The sequence below is a fragment of the Perognathus longimembris genome, chromosome 6, assembly GCF_023159225.1.
Source record: "Perognathus longimembris pacificus isolate PPM17 chromosome 6, ASM2315922v1, whole genome shotgun sequence".
NCBI lineage: Eukaryota > Metazoa > Chordata > Mammalia > Rodentia > Heteromyidae > Perognathus > Perognathus longimembris.
In genome coordinates, this window is record NC_063166.1 from 38502524 (window position 1) to 38524305 (window position 21782).

At 42.9% G+C, this 21782-nt stretch overlaps 1 protein-coding gene and 1 long non-coding RNA gene across 2 annotated transcripts in view; one reads left to right on the forward strand and one right to left on the reverse strand.

The window, feature by feature from the left end:
* Nucleotides 1-14158, forward strand: part of Lyrm4 (LYR motif containing 4) — a 111970-nt gene extending 97812 nt beyond the window's left edge. The window contains exon 3 of the mRNA XM_048348574.1: nucleotides 13714-14158. Coding sequence (XP_048204531.1) covers nucleotides 13714-13782 — 69 coding nt within the window. The 3' untranslated portion in view covers nucleotides 13783-14158. The remainder of the gene's footprint in view (nucleotides 1-13713) is intronic.
* On the reverse strand, nucleotides 367-19874 carry LOC125353107. Its single transcript, XR_007211265.1, has 4 exons — nucleotides 19864-19874; nucleotides 18582-18585; nucleotides 11499-11506; nucleotides 367-1130 (listed from the first exon to the last, which is right to left on the reverse strand). It is a non-coding gene; the product is annotated as an uncharacterized LOC125353107 (long non-coding RNA).
* Between the last annotated feature and the right edge of the window lie 1908 nt (nucleotides 19875-21782).

Consider the following 21782-nt stretch of genomic DNA (forward strand, 5'->3'; position numbering starts at 1 on the left):
GGGAGGTGGAGATTGATAGAACTAATGTTCAAAGCCAGTAAGTTTGTGAGACCCCTCATCTCAGTGTGCACATGCCATCTCAGCCGTGAGATTATGATTGGGAGATTGGGCAGGTTATGATTGGAAGAATCTCAGTTCCAGCCCAGCCAGTGCAAAAAAGCTCTCCAGACCCTATCTCAACAGAAAAGGCTAGGCATGGTAGTATGCACCTGAGGTCCCAGCCAGTGCTTGACAAAAAGTAAGAGTCTATCTCTAAAGGGGCTGGGAATGTGGCTCAATTGCAAGTACCTAGCAAACACAGAACTCCAGTACTTCCAGTACCGTATGTTGGGTGGTATGGGAGAGGGAAAGGAGAGAGAGGGGGAGAGAGAGAAAGAGTCTTTAAGCCCTGAAAGTGATGCCACAATCAGAATTGCTACCCAGAATTGCTAGGGGCGGAATCCAAGATCTTAAGCATTCTACCATTTGAATCACAGCACCAGTCCTTTTGCTGCTGGTCTTATGCTTGTGCCTAATCCTCCTACTGCTGCCTCCCATGTATCTGGGACCACAGACACATGTTACATGCTTGGCTTGTTTTTGACATAGGGTTTCACTAACTTTTGCCTGAGTTGGCCTCAAATCACAGTCCTTCTATCTGCCTCCAGAATAGCTAGTTGGTTTAGTTTTGTTAACAATAACTTTTTTTAAACCTGAGGAAAAAAACAGTTGATTCTGATTGTTTTTAAGACAGGAAAGTGTTTCCTGTTTCCAGCTATCATGTAAGCATGTTTTATCAGTATAACAGCTCAGAGAATGACAGCCCTGGGACAGTCTAAGACCGCGCTATATGAGTGTGCAGTGGCCCTTAATGAACTGGAGGCATGCCTGGGCATGGACAGCCTGGGGCCTGTATGTCCCTACATACAACACAAGCATGGTAGTTTCTGAAGTGACATCCTTTGTTGACATTGAGGGGCTCTGTGCAAGTTCATATGTGAACAGCACACAGAGGCTCTGGAGAGACAGAGGCAAGCCTTTCTGGACGTAAGGCCCTGGCGCTGCCCTCAAGTCCCCAGGTGGATCTCTGGTGGGACATTCCTCTCAGTCTTGTGCTGGCAGCTTTGTCTTATGATGCCGTTAAGGTGGGGCTCGAGGGAAGAAGTAGGATTGATGAATGTGGGTACTTCCCGTATACGTCATGTCCAAGGTCATGTGACCATCAGGTTGTGGACAAGGAGGAAAGCAGAACAGTGAGTGGGCTCAGAAGACCAGTTCACAGAATGCAGTGGGGAGGGCAGTCCTCATTACTGTCAGTGTGGCCCTGATGTCCTCACGGATGATTTCTGTCTCTGAGAGGCAAAAACGAAAGGTGATTCCTTTTCATCTGCCCTTGTCAGCCAGCAGCTCTGCTACTGTGGGTCCAGGGGAATATGCTCAGCTACTCACAAGCCCAGCAGCTTCACTTAGCCCTTAGTGACTGCTGAGAGGGAGAAACACTTCTACGAGGACACAGCATGCTCTTTGTCTGCAACTCTGCCACTCTTACCTTGAGATAGGAGCAAGGGTACAAGCAGTAACCAGTGCCCTGTTCCCTAGGCACAAATGGAATCAGTGCAGGTTCTATAAAATATTTCTTTGAAGGCAGCAAGAAACCTGCATTTAGACTTCCACTTAATTTTATTATTCCAAAAGGAATAACACTGCATCCCTAGAGTCCTCCCTACCTGATTGTGTTCCACCCAAATTGTAAGAGGGTGGTAAAATCTCAGTTTCTTGAGATTTTGGGATTTTTTAGGGGGGGGAGGGGGAAGGTGTGCACACGCATGGGTGCACGCACCAGACCTGGGGCTTGAACTTGATCAAGGCTCTGTCCTTGAACTTTTTTTTGCTCAAGGCTAGCACTCTACCACTTGAGCCACAGCTCCATTTGCAGCCTTTTGGTGATTAATTGGAGATAAGAGTTTCATAGACTGTCCTGCCTGGGCTGGCTTCAACCATGATCCTCAGATCTCAGCCTCCTGACATTCTAGGATTACAGGTGTGTGCCACCAGCATCTGTCCTGAGTTTTTGTTTTGATTTTTAGTTTAGGTGGGAGGTTTGTTTTTCAAGCTAAGTCCTCACTATGTAGCCAAGACTGGCCTCAAACTCATGATCCCATTGCTTCAGCTTCCAGAGTGCTAGGATAACAGGTATGCACCATCACACACAGCTTAATTTTCTGATTTTAATATTGTCATGTCCTTCTGCAGGATTGTTCTGTTCTAGGAACAAAAGATACACAAGTTCTCTCGATATACTACTTCTGGCAACTTCCTGTGAAAGTGAATTTATTTCAAAAACAAAAGTCAACATAATTTGGTAGATTGTAATGTAACAATGCATGTTTTACATTTTTAAAGCCTTCTAAAAATCAAATAAATGTAAAAAGTTAGGTACAAGGCATAACATCAACACTGCCCACTATAATTGTAATGCAAAGTATAAGTGTAAGCCAGATATGTAGTAGTTACCATATTTTATAAAGAAACAGGCAGCTGGCCGTAGGTGCTTCATGGTCATACTCCTATCTGCTTAGGAGGCTGAGATCTGAAGGTTGAGGTTCTAAGCCAGCCTGGGCAGAAAAGTACATGAGACTCTTATTTCCAATTAACTATCAAAAAGCTGGAAAGTGAGCTGTGGCTCAAGAGGTAGAACTCCAGCCTTAAGTAGAAAAGCTAATGGCACAGCATCTAGGCCCTGTGAATTCAAGTACCAGGATCAGCACAAAGTTAAAAAAAAAAAGAAGCAGATTTATTTCATCTATGTTCTTTAACCCAGTATATCTAAAGTACTGTTTTTCCAACATGTAATTAGTATAAAAATACTAGTAAGGTTTTTGCATTTTTAAATACATCTTTAAAACCCAATACTTACAGAGCAGTTCAGTTTATATTACAAGTGCTAAGTTGACACATGTCCCATAGAAGAACACAAGACAGTACTAGGGCTATAATTGCAAGTCTTGTAACATCTTACTGAGATTCAGGTACCATAAAATGCAACCATTTAAACTGAATTACTGTTGTTAGTTTATTTAGACTATGCAACCATCACTAGAATCCAATTTAAATCATTTCAACAGCCCACAAAAAAAACCCTGTACCCATTCACAGTCATTCTGTATTCAGTCTCTGTTCATTTCTACCCATTAATTTGCTATGCCTCATCTCTACAGATTTACTTATTTAATATAAATATACTCATGTAGCCTTTTATATCTGGCTTCTTGATCATAGTGTAATATTGTTAGGGTTCATCCTTGTTCTACTCTGTTTTGAACTTCATTCTTTGAACTTTATTCCTTTCAGTGACTGAATGACACTCCATTTTATGAGGTGTAACATCATGGCAGAGAGCTCTTCCTTTGTGTACATCTGCCTGGGTAGGTGGAGGGGATAGGCCAAGGAGTGGCGGGTAGACACCTCCACCCAGTGAAACTAGTTGGGGCACCTGTCTGCTCAGGAGTCTAGCACAGGAGTACATGGGCTCCTTGCGCAAATGAAAGCAACTTCCTGGCTGTGGGCAGAGAGCACTGGTAAGGCACCCATGCTGCCATGGGCTTATGATTCAGGGCATGGTTCTTACCCTCACCAGGGATCTGAGCTACAAACTGGCTCCTTGGATGTCAGTTCCTTTTGCCAGTTGTACAGGAGGAAGATGTATAATTCATCATCCACCTTGTGGTAAGTCTTGGAAGCCCATCATCAATCACTTTTGGAGCCCAGCTGTGGACAGAGCAGCCAGATGGAAGGAGGAGTGTGCTGATGCTGACGGCAATGGTCTTGTGGAGTTCTGCAGAGCCCTACAGACATCCATTCCTCTCTTTCTAGATGTATCTCATTCCAAGGGAAGGAAGGAACATTGGCAAAGCTGCAGAGCTTTGTGTCAATAGTCCCAGAATCTAGGAGAGGGTTGGGTTTGGCAAAAGAGTACCCTTACTTGCCTGTGATTGCTGAGCAATGTACAGCCACCAGCACCCTATGTGTGAAGACAAACCAGGAGTGGAGAGGATTCTGGTAATGGGAAGAGCTGTTTACCAAAGGTATGGAGTCATTCAACATTTTAGCAATGTGTTATACACAGCCTGGCCCTGGTCCTTGTCCAGGGGACTTCTTCCTCTAGATGTTTCTCAGTAGTTTGAGTGCTTACATATGTACTAAAATGTCTCCCAAACCCCAGGGTTGGGGAGTATGAAGCATGACTACGAATCTGCCATGCAGCAGTGGTCACTTCAAGCAGACATACTGCCCTTCTCTGGTGACATTCAGTATCCCCAGTCCCTGCAGTTTCCACAACCCACTCTTTCTACGGGCTTCTTGGACCAGACCCATTGTCTCCTCACCTCATCGCTGCACTGGAGTGGGATCCTGGAGGCCAGCAATCAGGGCTTTCGGGCATTGCATGTGAGGCCTGCCCACCAGCATGTTTCTCAATGGCATGACCATTTTAGTGCACTTTTTAGCCTGACTGCTGGAGGCAAGCAGGGGGAGCCCAGTTAAACAGATGTCCTCCTTTTGGGAATCTAGTACTGTGTGAGGTGTCATATAGGCTCTCAAGCTCTGCTGTGAAATCCCTGGATCCTGCAGCAGCTCTCTGTCAGGCTGTGAGCACAGAAATTCAGAGTGGCTGTTAGAAAGAAGTAGACTTGTGGGTCCTGACAAAGCTGCCCAGGATGCCAAGTGTGAAACAAGACAATTGCAGAACATTCTGACAGTGGCTTCTTGTTTGCTTGTTTGTTTTTCAACATTTCTTGCATATGCCTGACTGACGTTAGCCGATGAGACAAGAGGTAGGTAGGGCAGTTGCCTGTCACCAGCCATGGCATCTAGTCAGGAACAATTGGGTGTTAACTGTGCCAGGGAAACTTCTAGAAAGTTCTGGTTCTACAAGAGGAGTAAGCACAGCTAGGAAGGGAAGCATTCACTGTCTTTTATGAGGACCATTTCTAATTAAATGAACCCCAGAAAGCAACAAACTCACTCCAGAGAGTTTTTTATTTAGCACATTTCTAAAAAGGAATGTAAGCATCATTCCGTATTTCTATACTCTTTTCATCATTGTCACTCCTTTGTGGCTGTAACCTTGACTTTGATTGTGCTATGTTCCGCTGAAAATTGTGACTCTAACAATGATGATGTCTCAAATTTGCTATTCCCAAAATCTAGAAGTCCCCAAGAACAACTTGGAGAATCATAGCAAGCAGTGTGGGTGACGAAGCTGTACAGTGCCCTGCTGCCATTAGCCATCGCCTCCCGAATATAAAAGCAAAACCTCCTGAAACACAGTAGGCCCTCACGCCTGCAAACATGAAGGGAGTGGGGAGTGGCACTCAGCTACTCAGCAGCACTCAGTCTTTGCTCCTTTTCTGTAGGGTTCAGCTGAGCTTGGCTTCTCAGTTATATTCATCTGAAAGAAATATCAGCATCAGAGTTTGTTGACCTTGAAAAAAGATGTCTCTCTGAAAGAGTACAATAAGAGGCAGCCAGGTTGTTCAAGAATGTTTGTCAAAAATATTTTTCAGAGCACGGGACAAACGAATCCAGAACTTGCTTGTTTGGACACAGGAATGATCAGCTTCAACATTTACATCACCTTGTCACTATAGTGGACCAGAACTTTGTCCTTGTTGCTCTCGTGTTGGTGACTGCAGCCCAGCTTGGCTCTTGCCCTAATCACAGGAACATGACCTTTGATAGTACATTTTCCCTGGCAGTTCACCACAGCTCTAGTCACTGTACAGAGGAAGTGCCAGCTTTTACTCTGACGTGATGTTTGGGTCTTACCCAGTTCCAGGAAGGGCCAGGTGTTGCAGCAGTGTTGACCCACTGAATGCTTACATGTCTTAGGGCCTTTGTTATAAAACGTTCCATATGGCTTCAGTGCACTCCTGGCCAGCAGCTAGAGCTGTCTGTTCACTGTTCCCAGATGGTGGTCTGCCCTTCCCCAATAGAGGTTGGAGAGTATAGTAGGAGAGCTAGTTCCAGTCTCCTGTTTAATACCCTGGGCCATGGTCTTAGACAAGCATGCTGCTCTAAGGAACAGGCAGATATGTGGGAGACAGGGAGGCACATTCCCTGCCTGCATCTTAGAATAAGTAGCTCCAAAACATGCAAAGACAGGTCTCTTCATCTACTTCTGTCATCCATAGCCCTACCTTCTACAATGACTATACCCAAAAGTTCATCTGGTAGGAAAAAATAGCTACTTACTTCACTTTTTAAAAGTATTTACTCATTGGGAAAAATGCTGATAATGGTTCAAAACTACTAAGTCCTCACCCTAGGTTAGCACTCCTTGCCATTTATCATCCAGCCATGTCAACCAGAAGGAAGCTAGTCATGAGAAGCCCCCAGATCTCGCCACCATCCATGCCTCTGGTGGCTGAGCCCTCCTCGCCCTCAGATCTCAGAGTGTGTTCCACGGCTTCTGAACAATCGGCAGTGAAGATCTGATAACAGGCTTCATTTTTGTTTTAGATCCTGCTCCCTCCTCCTAGGAAGGTTCTTTGTCTAATGAATGTCTTGGCTTGTGTTTCTAGACCGTGTCCAGTCAAGCCTCCTGCTCTCAGATGAATAACCTGTGTGTTTTTCTAATGGACTCTAATGCTAGCTCCGAATGTTTACAGAATTAAAAGTGCGATTAGCTTTAACGTACCAGTTTATGTACACGACTAGTCTGCTGTAGCCATGTAAATCAATTTGGGATTCTAGGGGGGCATAAATTGAAGCTATTAATTGCATTTCCTCACTTCCCTTCCCCAGGCCCTCTCACCTGTAGCTCGGAAACAACACCTATTATTAGCACTGTATCATCCATCCCGGCTGGCCTCCTGGTGTGTGCTGACACATTTTTCAGGCCAAATAATGGTTATATACACATTTATAGTCTCTTATCTATAGCCCTCCTTGAGATAACTTTAGAATTTCTCCCCTGTATGAACTGAGTATTTCCCTTGCCTCTTCTCTAATTGTTCTGAGCTACCCTTATAGCCTAAAAGTAGCCTATTTTAAGTCATTTGGTTCTCTAACAGTCAGTAAATATTTGTTCTGATTGCTATTTTTTTGCTGACTAGCCTTCATCTGTTCTATATTTCCACTAGGAGATCACCAAAAAAGCTCTATGATCTCCAATAGATTTGGGTTTTTTAAGTAGTTGGCATACAAAGTCAAAGACAAACAGCACATGTTTTCCCTTATGGGAAGCTAGATCTAAAACACACTGAGACATGATAAATTATATAGGGCTGTAGGCATTCACACACAGTGAGACTAAGGGAGGATATTCTTAGGGGAAGAACAGAAAGGTGCAATGCCTATGTGCCTCTGATCAGATAAAGTGATATTTATCAAAAGGAACTCTGGGAAATGGAAACAAGGGTTTTTTTCCCTCATTGTTTTTATTTTCTTTGTGTCTTGTTTGTTCATTTATCTGTTTGGGGAGAGTAAGGGGCACAGAAATGGAGGGACAAAGGATGAACAATGCAACCGTGGTACTCACTAGCCACTATATTGAAAATGAACTATACAGCTTGGGAGTAGTAGGGATGGGAGTAAAAACTGGGAAAGAGGAAAGAGGTGACATTGTCCAAAAAGAAATGTACTCATTACCTGACTTATGTTAACTGTAACCCTACTGTATATTTTGTTTTTATAATAATAGTTTTAAAAAATTAAGATTCTTTTAATATAGCAGGTATAGATTCATAATGGCCATGGAATACAAGACACTGATACTTTTAGTTATCAGGTACAGTTGTTCATCACTTAAATGATAGGGTATGTATCATGTCATTGACAAATGAAATAAATACATTACCAGCCAAGTTTGTCGCTGTGTGAACATCATAGAGTATATTCATGCAAACTAAAACAGCTACAATGCCACTAGGCAATAGTATCACATAGAGCCACTATCATATACACAGTCCAGTCTCTATGCAAAACTTCATTCTGCAGCACATGACTGTGTGTCTTGAGTTCCTTATCCATGTCTAGCATTATCCCAGTCTGTGCCGTGAAAGCAGCCCAAACCAGCAATGTGACCCCCTCTGTTATACCTGCAATACAGATGTAAGGGTTTTGTAGGGTTTGTTTCATATGTTGCAGGAAGTGTTTGGGAGAGAGAGGAAGAGCCCCTTGTAGAGAGGGGACCAGAAAAGCATCAGCTATAGGCCAAAGAGTAGGCAAGCCATTGCAGGGTAAAGGTGGATGAGCTTTTCTTGGTAGAGTTGGAAAAGTTAGAAGCATACAATCTGGCGAAAGTCAGTGAGAAGCTCATGGGCCCAAAGAAGGGAGGATGGGCAGCCTCAGGACGGTGATGAGCAGATACAAGTCCTGAACAAATAGAAACATATTCACCTTTATGCCCCCTTAACATCAATGTGAAGGTCTGATTTTTTTCTCCAAAAACCATAAAATTTATGTACCTAAATGGAGTTTTATGAACATAGCTTAATATTAGAATATTTGTCTATTATGCCTGAGGGCCTGGCTTCCATCCCTAGCACTGAAAAGAAAGAAGGGGAAGACTTGGGGAGGGAAAGAGAGAAAAAAAAAGAAAGGTGAAATGAAAGAAAATGAGTGTGTGTGTGTGTGTGTGTGTGTGTGTGTGTGTGTGTGTTGGTCATGGGGCTTGAATTCAGGCCTGGGTGCTGTCCCTGAGCTCTTTTGCTCAAGGCTGGCATTTTACAAAACACTCGGAGCCACAGTCCCACTTCCTGAATAGATTAATTTTAGTTTACCCTTCAGTCAAGATGGAGTACAAGTTTGGTTTGGTTTGGTTTAAGGTCGGGTTTCATAAAGCTAGGTAGGCTCTTTGGATAGCCCATAGTTCTTCATCCTACAGGATTGTCTGTGACATCTGGCTGTCTATCTTAACAGCTCTGTCAAGTGGGAGGATGTGGCTCACACAGAAGCCCATTCCCATGATTGGCAGACATGAACAAGCAAGTATCAGGCTCCCTGTCACACTGAGGGCTTGTGTTGAGAGCACAGCAGACAGCCATACTGCAGGAAAATCTTGTATTTCTCCTCTAGCTGGTGCACCAAGTGTGGCTTCTAACATGCCCAGGTCCACACTGCGTGTTATGTGGGGCCAGACATGCTAGTTCTGTAGCAGGATGTGTATGCTGCTGAAGCTTTCAGACTGGCCACCAGAGGGAGTGTTTGAAAGCAAGTGAACCTCGGTAAAGGCATCAGAAGCCCTACAAATATCTGTACTCATTGACCCTTCAATTCTACATGTAGAAAGCCTTCGTAACAAAGTCAGATGAAGTAAGATGCGTTAAATGGAAACAGTCCAGATGACCACTACATCAGCATGGTTAAGTAAATTTAGATACACCTTTATGATGAGATATCCAATCATTTTAAATATGCTTTTGAATAAGTTAATGGCATAACGGTCATAATATATTTAAATAGATAAACCCAGTTAACACATAATTACAGTTAAATACAATTTAAGTATTGTATCTTTATCTATATACATGCATTTTAAACTTCTGTGTATGCCATAACAGACTAAATAAAAGTTATAAAATATTAATAATCACATCCATAAAGCAATGAAATCTTTTTTTGTTGTTGTTAATTGTGGGCCTTGAACTCAGGGCCTGTGTTCTGTCCCTCGGCTTTTGTGCTCAAGACTAGCTAGGCTTACCACTTTGAGCCACAGCTCTACTTCTGGTTTTCTGGTGATTAATTGGAGATAGGAGTTTCATGGACTGGCTTTGAACCAGGATCCTTAGATCTCAGCCTCCTGAGTTGCTAGGTTTATAGGTGTGAGCCACCACACTAGCACCTAGCAAACAAAGAAATCTTTTTAAAAGTTGTGAGGCTTGAATTCAGTGCCTGGGTACTGTCCCTCAGCCTCTTGGTACTTAAGGCTAGCACTCTACCACTTGAGCCACAGAGCCACTTGCGGTTTTTGAGTGGTTAACTGGAGATAAGAGTCTCACAGGGACTTTTCTGTCTGGGCTGGCTTCAAACTGCAATCCTCAGATGTCAGCCTCCCAAGTGACTAGGATTACAACCTTGAGACACCAGCACCTAGCAAGCAACGAAATCTTTAAGGAGAATGAAAACAGAATTTGAACAGAAAGTCCCTATATAGTTTTGTTTTGTTTTGTTTTAAGCTTTGGGAACTTTGATGCTGTGTGTTAATGGCACCTCTTAGGTAACAGAGGCATGGCATCCATTTACCACAGGACAAATCTCATGTCCTCAGCTCCTTTTTCATTAGTTCTATGCTCAAAAACTGAAATTCACAGTGTGCATTGAAATCTATTACAAGTTGGCTTCTCTATATAACAAGAAGTTCAAGTAACTATAGCCTTTAAAAAGGAGTTTATTTTTTTCTTCCACATAAACTGGCCATATGACTTCCAGAGCTAAAACGGTGGCTGCATGATTGCCCAGAACCCTCCTCTTTGTTCCCCATCCCAATATCAAGCCTGTCTCACAGTGCTGTGGGGATGTGGATGGTGCCTCCAGTCACACAGACACCAGGAGTTAGATGGAACCCAGCCAGTTCCATCCACTTCTGACTTACAAAGTCCTCCTTAGTCCTCACTTCTGCTCACAAGTACAGACTTAGCACCCCTCCAGCCCATCCTGTGTAGAACAACTGTATTTTTTTTTTAAGTAAAATAAAATTGCTGGGTGGCTCATGCCTTGTAATCGTAGCCGGGCACTGGTGGCTCACACCTGTAATCCTAGCTACTCAGGAGGCTGAGATTTGAGGACCACAGTTGGAAGCCAGCCCAGGCAGGAAAATCCATGAGACTCTTATCTCCAGTTAACCAGCAGAAAATTAGAAGTGGTACTGAGGCTCAAAGTGGTAGAGGGCAAGCCTTGGGCAAAAAAGCTCAGGAACAGTACCTAGACCCTGAGTTCATGTCCCATGACCCACCAGAGAAAGAGAGAGAGCTGCTCTTCTGTACTCTTATCTCATAACTTCTTCCTTCCTACACTGGAGCATTCAACAAAATGACAGTAAGGCAAGCAGTCAGGAAACAGTGGCTGGGGGGGCGGCGGGGGGAGGGGATTTTATTCTGCTGATCCCGGGACTCAAAATGGTTTCCAACCTTGCTACTAAAACAGTTTGGTCCGAGGACCAGCAGTGACCACATCACCTGTACCTTCTGCATTGATGAGAGGAAAGGAACAAACCTGCTGCTGTGATTTTGTCGGGAATCACACCAGAGTGCTCATTCCCCCATCCATCACCACATCCTTGCCTCACATGTCAGGAACTCACCAGTGTGGAAAGAAAAAGCATGGTCACTCATCCCCTAAATCTGCTTTTCAGATGACATAGCTGCTTTTACCACTACTTTGTCTGGCGACATAGCAATGCCTGCTAGTTGTTATCATCTCTGCCAGTACAGGCAGAAGATGAAGCAAGGGGTGTGAAAGAACATGAACTCCAGGAGCCACCAGGGTTCCATTTATAGGAGAGGACCACTATTACACACCCACCTTCCTAATGCCATCTGGCTTACCCTGAGCCTTCATTTCAAAATAGAGCATTAAAGAGGATGGGAAACCACAGGAAGATCTTGAGTCTGAGCCCTGGCCTCTCTGGACACTAGTTCTAGCCTTTGAGAATGTTCATTCATATGCCCTTTTAAAGAACAGTTCCTATCCCCAGATTGCCAATAGAGAGTGGCCATCTGCTCTGAAATCAGACTAATCTTTCATAATATATAAAGTCCTTTCTTCACCAATTCTACTTATTCAAATGAAAAAATCACTCAGGAAGTGCCTTTAGAGAAAAAATTGTGACAGAGACCCTTTGTTAGAGAGGAAAGATAGGCTGTAAGCCTGTGTTAATGGCTCCAGCATCCATCTGAAGACAGCAGGAGCATTTGAGCATCCAGAGACACTTGATTGAAAAGGACACAACACAGAAAGAGATAGGAGCCAGAGACATGTGAAAACAGGCTGCATCCTCAACCCCACCAAGGAAAACAGCTAAGCATTGTTTGCACTGTTCTCGGTGTGACACCTTTTAACACCCTGGCCTAGACAGAGCACAAATGTGTTTTATGTAACAAGCCTTTCCTAATAGGAGGCGTCGTAGGAAGGGGGATTGTGTCACATGCATGGATGTCTCTACCTGTACCAGGAGGTCTGGTAGATGGTTTCATTTACTACAGACAGTCCATACACCAAGGCTCAAGTTACATAGTTCATTTTTTACATAATGTACATTGAATATAATAACTGCATTTTCTCACCCTTCCTTTATTTCGTTGCCCACCTCCCAAAACATGTTTCCAGTTCCTGGTATTCATTTTGATACAATAAATTAGTTCAGAGGAGTTATACTTTTAGATTCCTCCCCTAAGTATATCCTTCTTTAGTCAGTTTGCTAGTGTATAAATGCATTGAACCTTGTATATGTTATACGTGTTTATGTTTTAGATCTAGTTTCCACGTAATGAGAGAAAACTTGCACCATTTCTCTCCGAGCCTATCTTATTTCATTTAACACAATTTGTTTTCAGTCCATCCATTTCCCTGCAAATGACATAATATTTTTTCTACTGGCTGAATAAAATCCCATTGTATATATGTACCACAATTTCTGTTGGGGGGGCATTTGGACTGTGTCTATATCTTGGCTGTTGTGAGTAGTACAGCAGTGCACATGAATATGCAAGTGTTGTTACTGTGTCCTGACTTGTGAAGTTCTGGTGGATGCCCATGCGTGGTCTGGCTGGATCATACAGTAGTTCTGTGTTTAGTTTTCTGAGAAATTTTCAAACTGGCTTCCAGAATGGTTATGCTAATTTACATTCCCACCAACAGTGTATTCCTTTTCCACACATCCCCACCAGCATTTGTTGTTCAAATTCTCAGTGTTAGCCGGTCTTGCTGGGATTGAGGTGAAAACTCAATGTTGTTTTGACTTACATTTCCTTTATGGCTAGGGACATGGAGCATTTCCTCATCTGTTTATTGGCCATTCTTTTTCTTCTGAGAAGTCTCTACTTCCCTCCTTTCCCCATTTATTGACTGGGTTCTTAATTTGGGAGTAGGGGGAGGTTAGTTTCTTGAGCTCCTTGTATATTTTGGATATTAGACCCTTGTTAGATGTATAACTTGTAAAGATTTCCCAGTCTGTTGTCTTTCTTCTCAATTTAGTAATTATGTTCATTGCTGTGCAAAGCCTTTTTAGTTTAATGTAATCCTATTTGTTAATTCTCTTATTGCTGTGCTGCTGGGACGCTCTTCAAATAGTTCTTGCCTATGTTACTAAGTTCTATTTCAGGTCTGGGCTGGGAATGTGGCTCAGTGGTAGAGTGCTTGCCTAGCATGCAGATAGCCCTGGATTTGAGAAAGCCAGAAGTGGCACTGTGGCTCAGATGGTAGACTGCTAGCCTTGAGCAAAAGAATCTCAGGAATAGTGCTCAGGCCTTGAGTTCAAGTCCCAGGACTGGCAAAAAGGAAAGAAAAAAAAGAGGGAGGGGGAAGAGAGGGAGAGAGGAGGAAGGAAAGAGAAAGGAAGGGAGGGAGGGAGGGGGGTGGAAGGAAGATCTCAGGCCTGACTTTGAGGTCTTGAACCCATTTTTGAGTCTATACTGGTGCAAGATGACACACTTTTAGTTTGAAATCCTCTTTGTGATCATTCATAGCTGGTAATAGTCCCAGAGTACTTAACCTGTGTGTCTTCTTTGCCTTCAGGTCCATATCGGCCAACTGTATTCAACTGACAAGCTTATCATTGAGAGTCAAGAGAAGCCGAGGACCTAGAGACCAAGTCACCAGCGGCAGGCCATGGACCACCTTCAGCATCCATTCTGTGTGCAGCCGGGGGGGCTGCTAACACCAGCTGTACATAAATTTTTGCTTCACCTGTCCTGTAGGAGCTGAAACTGGATCTTCTTTTTATTCTGTTGCAGCTTTAGTGTGAAAGGATGGTTATCCTTCCTCTATTCAAGTGTTAGAATGAAGAACTGGAGGTCACTCACAATAATGCTATGTATTATTGAGTCTCTTCTCCACCCTATCCCCATCCTGCAGCTCATCCACATTTGTATAGAATGTTTGCAGCCTCTGTTTCTTGGTCCTTAACTATAAACTGAATTGTGTCCTGTCCTTTTGCCCCAAATAAACCCCTTATAACTAATGCCTTCTCATTTCTTGCCGACGCAGGGCCTACAAAAGAGGGCATCCTCTTGGAGCCAAAGACTCCCTTTTGAAGGCAAGTCCAAGTGTTAGTTGAGGTTTGGGGGCAGTGGTGAGGTCAAGGTGAGGGGATACAAAATGCATCCTATATGTGATAACTGGTTCCAATGCAACAACAAATGTGGCAGGTAGCTGGGCACCAGTGACTCACATCTGTAATCCTAGCTACTCAGGAGGCCCTGAGTTCAAGCCCCAGGGCTGGCACCAAAAAAAATGTCAATTGTATAGATGCACAAAACTGAGTCCTATACAGCCTGGCCACAACTCTGACAGTCTCCAGCGTAGGCCTTCACACTGATGGAAGTCTGTGAAGGGCTATTCGCAGCCAAGGGGTCCACACACGACTGGTGGTCAGAGCCAGCTGGAGCACTGTAGAGTTGGGTTGGGCTGGGTTTGGCACCAGTACTAAGGCCTGACCTTTGAGTACTGTCCTTTAGCTTTTTAGACCAAGGCTGGCATTCTACCACCTGAACCACAGCTCCTCCATCAGCTTTCTGGTGATTCATTGGAGACAAAAGTCTCATGGACTTTCCTGCCCTGACTGACTTCAAACCTCAGTCCTCAGCACTCAGCCTCCTGAGTAGCTAGGATTACAAGTATGAGCCACCAGCATCTAGCTTGGAATGTTGGGTTGTTTTTTTTTTTGGGGGGGGGTTGAGTTGTTATTATAAAGGTGATGTACAAAGGAGGTACAGTTACACAGTCAGGTAATGAACACATTTCTTTTTAGACAGTGCCCTCCCTTTCTTAGCTCATTCCCATTTTTCCCTCTCATCCCCACCCACAAGTTGTATAGTTCATTTTCATCATAGAATCTACTGAGTATTGCTGCATTTGCTTGGAGTGTTTTTAGGAGACAGATCTCTGGATGCTTTTCTAACATGGGACAGTTCACATACATTCTTCCAGTGTTTAGATAGCTTGGAAAACTACTGCTCAGTATGTTATGCATAATATCATGTGTGCCACTCTAAACTGGCAAGCGAGTTTCTTTCAAGCATATAGAATGAACACTATGTGACTTCCTTGGCTTCCAGAGGAGATTACAAGGACCCCCAGAACTAGTCAGAGTGGCCCCTTGTTTGTTCTGTGTATGATGTTCAGAGGGGTCAGAATTCAGGTTAATGTTTAAACCATCTGCTAAATAGTACAAGTCCTATAATACCTATGATTATGTAACCCTCAGTTTAATTCTCCTGGTCATACAAGTTGGACATGAGCAGTTGGTCCTCACCTTAAAGTTCTGCAAGCCTTTACTGGCAGATTGCTTTGGTGTTTTTAAAAACATGAATAGGTTTAGGGAAGCCCAAGCCTTGATAATGCAGCCCTCATTTTGTAACTCAGATAAAATGAAAAGCAAATTTGGATTCTGCAGGCACATACGAAAGAATTCAGTGACATAAGAAGCCATTGAACTTGTGGTCCTCAACACTTCAGGTGCCAGGCTGAGCCTCCTATACATAGGATTCCAGCTTGACTTTAGAGACCCCTGCAGTTGGCCTCTGCACTGCACTGAAGGTGGACCTTAGACTGGGGTCTAGAGATTACATTTGGTATCAGCTAGCAAGTGAAAAAGGCCACCAGAAGCTCACCTCACTGCCCAAAGCCAGGTGTTATGGTTCAATATTGAAGAAAAGTTAGCATGAAAACCTATCTAAAAAGCAAAAAGAAGTAGAACACCTGTAATCCTTAGCTACTCAGATGCTGAGATAGAATGGTGGTTCGGAACAAGCCTGAGCAGAAAAGTCTATGAGATTCCAACTACAAAATAGGAAAAAAGCAGGGCTGGAAGTGTTGCTCACATGGTAGAGCATTAACACAGCAAGCAAGGCTAGAGGCCTGAAGTACTGAAGGAAAAAAAGAAATGGCCAAGCAGAGTCATTGTCTAGACCTTCAGAGATGATACTGAGTTGGCCTTGCTATGAAACTGCTTTTAGTCCTTCAGAAAGTTTTTGTGACCAAATCATGGCTATGTTGCTCTGGTGGCTCTTGTTCTCTGGACTAGGAAAGAGGAACATCATGGAATTGGCATGGTTTCACGTACAGTCATGAAACAAAGCCTTGACATGAATCTGTTTACATCTACTGTTCTACCCAGCAGCTACCTTTAACTCTCTCCCCATGGCCTTAAAATAAATCCACTAGAATAAAGAAGTTTGAAAACCCCTGACTTGTAAAGGTGCAGAACAAGTCTCCTCCTGTAAGTAAAGCCTTCTGTATGTAGCAGCATCAATAGCATCAATTTTTCTGTGTTTTTCCAAGGGGGATGGGGAATAAGAGGGCTATGGGTTCCTTAAAGACTGAAGAAGACTGTTTTTCATGTTGGCTTCTTGGTTCTAGTAATAGAAATAAGTCAATAAAATAGCACGTTTGCAGAAAGCACAAAAATTTACTTTGTGACTAAATGAGCCTCATTTTTTTTTAGTACAGGCAACCTTCCATAAGCTTGGGTTCCACATCCACAGGTTCAAGCAACCATGAATCAAAACACTTTTTTCCCCTTTCTTAGCGCTGGGGAATCAAGCTTAGGGCCTGTGCATGCTAAGGAAGTATTCTACTACTGTTGCTATATACTCTCAGTCCAAAAGTACTTGGGAAAAATTATCCACACAGACCTTTTATTGCTTGTCATTGCTCCCTAGGCAATACGCGTAACAGCCTATTCACGTGACATTTACATTGCAGTAGAAAGTAACTAGAGATGAATTTAAGTGTACATGAGGATGCAAAGGTTTTATGCAAGTATGCTACCTTTTTAATCCATAGGGAGTTCCCGAAGATAGCAAGGGTCCTCTATACTTAAAACTGCCACTTACTTCTTCGCCCAAAGCTGAAAAAAAGAGTTCAAAGAGCAGCGGGTAGCAACCTTCCTACACTCAGGCTAATGCTCTCTGAATTAGGAACTCTGGGACCAAACCCGCAGTTGCAAACAAGAAAGAAATTCCTTGTTAAGTGTCTGATCCCAGATGATCAAATATTGGCAAAAGACCATTTAGTCTGGAGGACATTCATAAATGTTCTGTGATAACCTGTGCCCATGAGCCAGCGTGTGATCCAAAAAGGCCACCTAGCAGCCACATTGACTGGATCATCAGGATAAGCAGATGGGTAGAGTCATGTAGATGTGGCTGGGAAAGCTCACTGGGATACTCATTACAAACAAGAAACAGCCAATCGGAAATGCTCATGCATCCCAAATCCATAGCTGCCTCACCGCTGTCAGATTGTTTACCATTATTTACGTGGCCTGGTTCCCATCCCTCTGAAGACATTTACACCTTCATTTTTCAATCTTCATAGCCTTAGAACTTCAATTGCTTCTTGTGTTGATGTCCATGTAGGCAGTAAGATGGATGCCGTTACTTTTGCTCAAGGACATGGTTTCAAATCTAGAGCCTCCCCCCAAAAAAATCAGTGGACAATGAATCCGACTTTTTTTTTTAACCTGGGGTGACCCTGTCACCAAAGACAAGTTGGTATCCTACTGTCTTAAAATTACAAGAATTACCATCTGTTTAAAACACTTGAAAGCAGCAGTATTTTAGACTTATTTTTCCCCCACTTTTTAAATCCTTTTGGTATGTATGATTTTTCCTAGGAACAGGACTTAAGTACAAACAACTTCGCTATGTTTCATATATATAGCTTAAAAATCATTTTTTAATGCATTTTTTTATTTTTGTTGGTCATGGGGCTTGAACTCTGTGCCTGGGTGCTGTCCCTGAACTCTTCAGCTAAAGGCTAGCACTCTACCACTTGAGCCACAGTGCCACTTGTGGTTTTCTGGTGCTTAATTGAAGTTAAGAGTCTCGTGGACTTTCCTGCCCAGGCTGGCTTTGAAGCACAATCCTCAGATCTCGGCCTCCTGAGTAGCTAGGATTAAAGTTCTGAGCCACTGGCACCTGGCCATCCCATATTTTTAGTATACCAGCTTTCTCCCTAGAATGTGTCACATGTGATCATAGTGGGATTTCCCATATGTGGCATCATTTCAGTATTCAAAAAGCTTCTAATTTTGGATTATCAGATGAAGGATGTCCAACCTGTATTCATACCCTCTCCCCAACAATACAATGATTACTTTTAAAATATCAAGTGGAGGGGCTGGGAATATGGTCTAGTGGCAAGAGTGCTTGCCTCATATACATGAAGCCCTGGATTCAATTCCCCAACACCACATATATAGAATACATATATAGAAAACATAATACACATATAGAAAATGGCCAGAAGTGGCGCTGTGGCTCAAGTGGCAGAGCTAGCCTTGAGCAAAAAGAAGCCAGAGACAGTACTCTGGCCCTGAGTCCAAGGCCCAGGACAGGCAAAAAGAAAAAAAAAAATCAAGTGGATTTTTTCTTCTTTACAAAACTAGACCTTTGGTTCTGTAGTTTTTTAGGTGAGACACAGAGAAAAAATACCATGCAGTTGGGAAGCAAATAAGAAAGTAAAATAACCTTTATGATTGAAAAAACTTTCTCAAATCACTGGTTGTTAACTATGCTGTTAAGATTCAGGGAGAAACATGAAAAGTGGGTTTTGACTATAATAGTTCTCAGTTTAAATAAATACTGTCACATTCACAGAAATCTGTTACTCCTGTCTGATCTTCCACATCCATGTTTCAAGCAAATATTAGACTCATAGCTGGTTATTGATGGCTCACATTTGCAATCCTAGTGACCTAGAAGGCTGAAATCTATGGATGGAGGTTTGAAGCCAATCCAGGCAGGAAAGTCTAAAAGACTCTTATCTCCAATTAATTATTAAAAAGCCAGAGGTGGAGCTGTGGCTAAGACGGTAGAGAGCTATCCATGGGCAGAAAGATCTGGGACATTGCCCTGAGTTCAAGCCCTAGCAGTGGCAGAGAGGGACAAACAGGGCAGGGACGAGAGGGAAGAACAAAAGGAAAGGAAGAGGAGGAGAGAGAGGGGGAGGGAGGGAAAAGGAGAGGCAGAAAAAAAGAGAAATAGAAATAGATGAGAGAGAAATCCTCTCGGGTTGTTTCTACTCCTCCCATACACATGTCCCAGGTCATGCTTAGCCAAATCTTATCTCTTAAAATATACAAAATATATTTGGCCAAAAGTTGAAATCTGGAAAATCCATGAAGTAATGTATGAGCGTCTAACACTAATGTTTCAAAACTGAAATGAGTGACCAGGTGGACAGGGTCAAGTTGAAGCCACAGTAATGCAGGGAATCCCCTGTCCCTGGATCAGCATGAAAAGACAGAAGAAGCAGATGGAAGGAGGGTCCCAATGGAATCTCTCTGTCCACTCCTCCAGGAGAAAGTCCCATGCCCTTGAGCAGGAGTTTATGGGTAACAATGAATGGCTGTCCCACTTCCAGTTGCCATGGGAAGGCTGCCTGAGCCCTGGTCCTTGATGCTTCTGGATTGATGCCCAATCTCAAGAGCTCAGTGGGTTCCCCAGGCCTAGAACAGGCTCACCACCTAGCTTCATAAACCTGGGGTTTTCCAGGAAGGCGTTTTTGTTCCATGTTAAACTTCAGGCTTCCAGCCACTGTTTCTGAAACTTTTTAAATGGGAACATACATTTCATCCAAAATACACCCTTGTTTCTTTTGCTTTTTGGTGGTGCTGGGGTTTGAACTTGGGGCTTTACACTTGGTAGGAAGGCACTCTACCACTTGAGTGATACATCCTAGCCCATGATAGGTGTGTTTTTCTTTCTTTCAGGAAATGTACTTTTTAAGTACTTTTTGACTCCAGTAAATGTTGAAATAACTTAAAAACAAAAACCTACCCAAATGCTGGTGGCTCAAGCCTGTAATCCTAGCTGCTCAGAAGGCTGAGATCTGAGGATCCTGGTTCAAAGCCAGCCCAAGCAGAAAAGCCTTATCTCCAAATAACCACCAAAAATCCAGAAGTAGTAGAGCACTCTCCTTGAACAAAAAAATATCAGGGACAGTCTCCAGGCCCTGAATTTAAGCCCCACAAGTGACAAAAACCAACAACAATAACTATTTTAACTTCCCTTATATTGTTACAAAATGTTTGATATGGGAAAGGGAGTATACTCAGTGATACAACATGCCTCTACTGAAGCCCTGGCTTTGATCCTCAACATCAAAAAGGGTAAGTAGATGAAAACATTTGCTAGTAGTCAATAAGGAGATGCTAGCATGTATAACATGAAATGAACATTTAAAAGACTGTAAAGCTAGATGCCGGTTGCAATTGGAGCTACTTGGGAGGTTGAGAACAGAAGGAACCAGGTTTGAAGCCAGCCTGGGCAGAAAAGTTTCATAGATGCTTTCTCAACCCATAGCTGAATGTGGTGGTACATGCCTGTCATCCTAACCTCTGAAGGAAACTGATAGAGAGGATTATAGTCAGGCCAGCCTCCGCTGAAAGTCACTCATCTCAATGGAGGAAGCCAGACATGGTGGCATTTCTGTCATCACAGTCTAAAATAGGAAAACCACAGTCCAGGTGTGCATCAGGCTAAGAAGCAAGACTTTATATAAAAAAATAAATAGCAATTTTAAAAATGGGAGGTAGGACCTGAGGATGTGGCTCAAATGGTAGAGAGCCTACAACATAAGCACTAGGCTGTGAGTTCAAGCCCCAGTACTGCCAAAAAAGGAATATATATATTACTATATGTTATATTATTACATTTTATATAATATATTACACATACATATTCATGCAGCAAGCATGTGTAAGATCTGGGCTCTATCCCTAATATTAAAGCCATAATAAAGTAAGCTAAGAAAGATGAAAGCAAAAAAAATCTGACAGGTTTTATAGGTCAGTGATAATTTAAGATAGTTACTTTATTTCGGTTATAGTGGTCTATTATGTTTTAGGTAAAAAGCAGCTAGTAGACTCTTCCCCCACATTCACACATGTTACAGTAATCATTGCTCCTCCAGTGTCTCAAGATTAGTGGGAATAATGAAACAGCTTTGCCTTTGCACAAAAAGTGTTTAGTTTAAGTGGCAAAACTGATTAAAAGGGTAACTGACTGACTTGATATGTAGTGTTAAAAATACTAAACAGGAGCCAGGTGGTGGTTACTCACACCTGTAATTCTAGCTACTCAGAAGGCTGAGATCTGAGGATTGCAGTTTGAAGCCAGCCCGGGAAGGAAAGTTGGTGAGACTCTTGTCTCCAATTAACCACCAGAAAATGGAAAGTGGCACTGTGGCTCAAAGTGTTGGTGTTAGCAATGACAGTGCACAGGCCCTGAGTTCAATCCCTACAACTGACCCAAAGGAAAAAAAAAAAACAAGCAGGGGTTAGCATACGTAAAGGACTGAGCAGAAAATATTTTGTACTTCGCAATATGGTTTTGTTGCATCTAGGTAACTGCCATAGTAGGAAAAGAAGAGCCACAAAGATCTCCTATGTGAGTACACATAGCTGTGTTCCAGCAAGATTTATTTAGGTTCAAGTTTAAATTTCAGATATCTATGTCATAAAATAACAATACTCTTTTGTATTTTTTTCAACTGCCTAAAAATACCATTCATTGAGCCCTGGGTTCAACTCCTCAGCACCACATATATAGGAAAAGCCAGAAGTGGTGCTGTAGCTC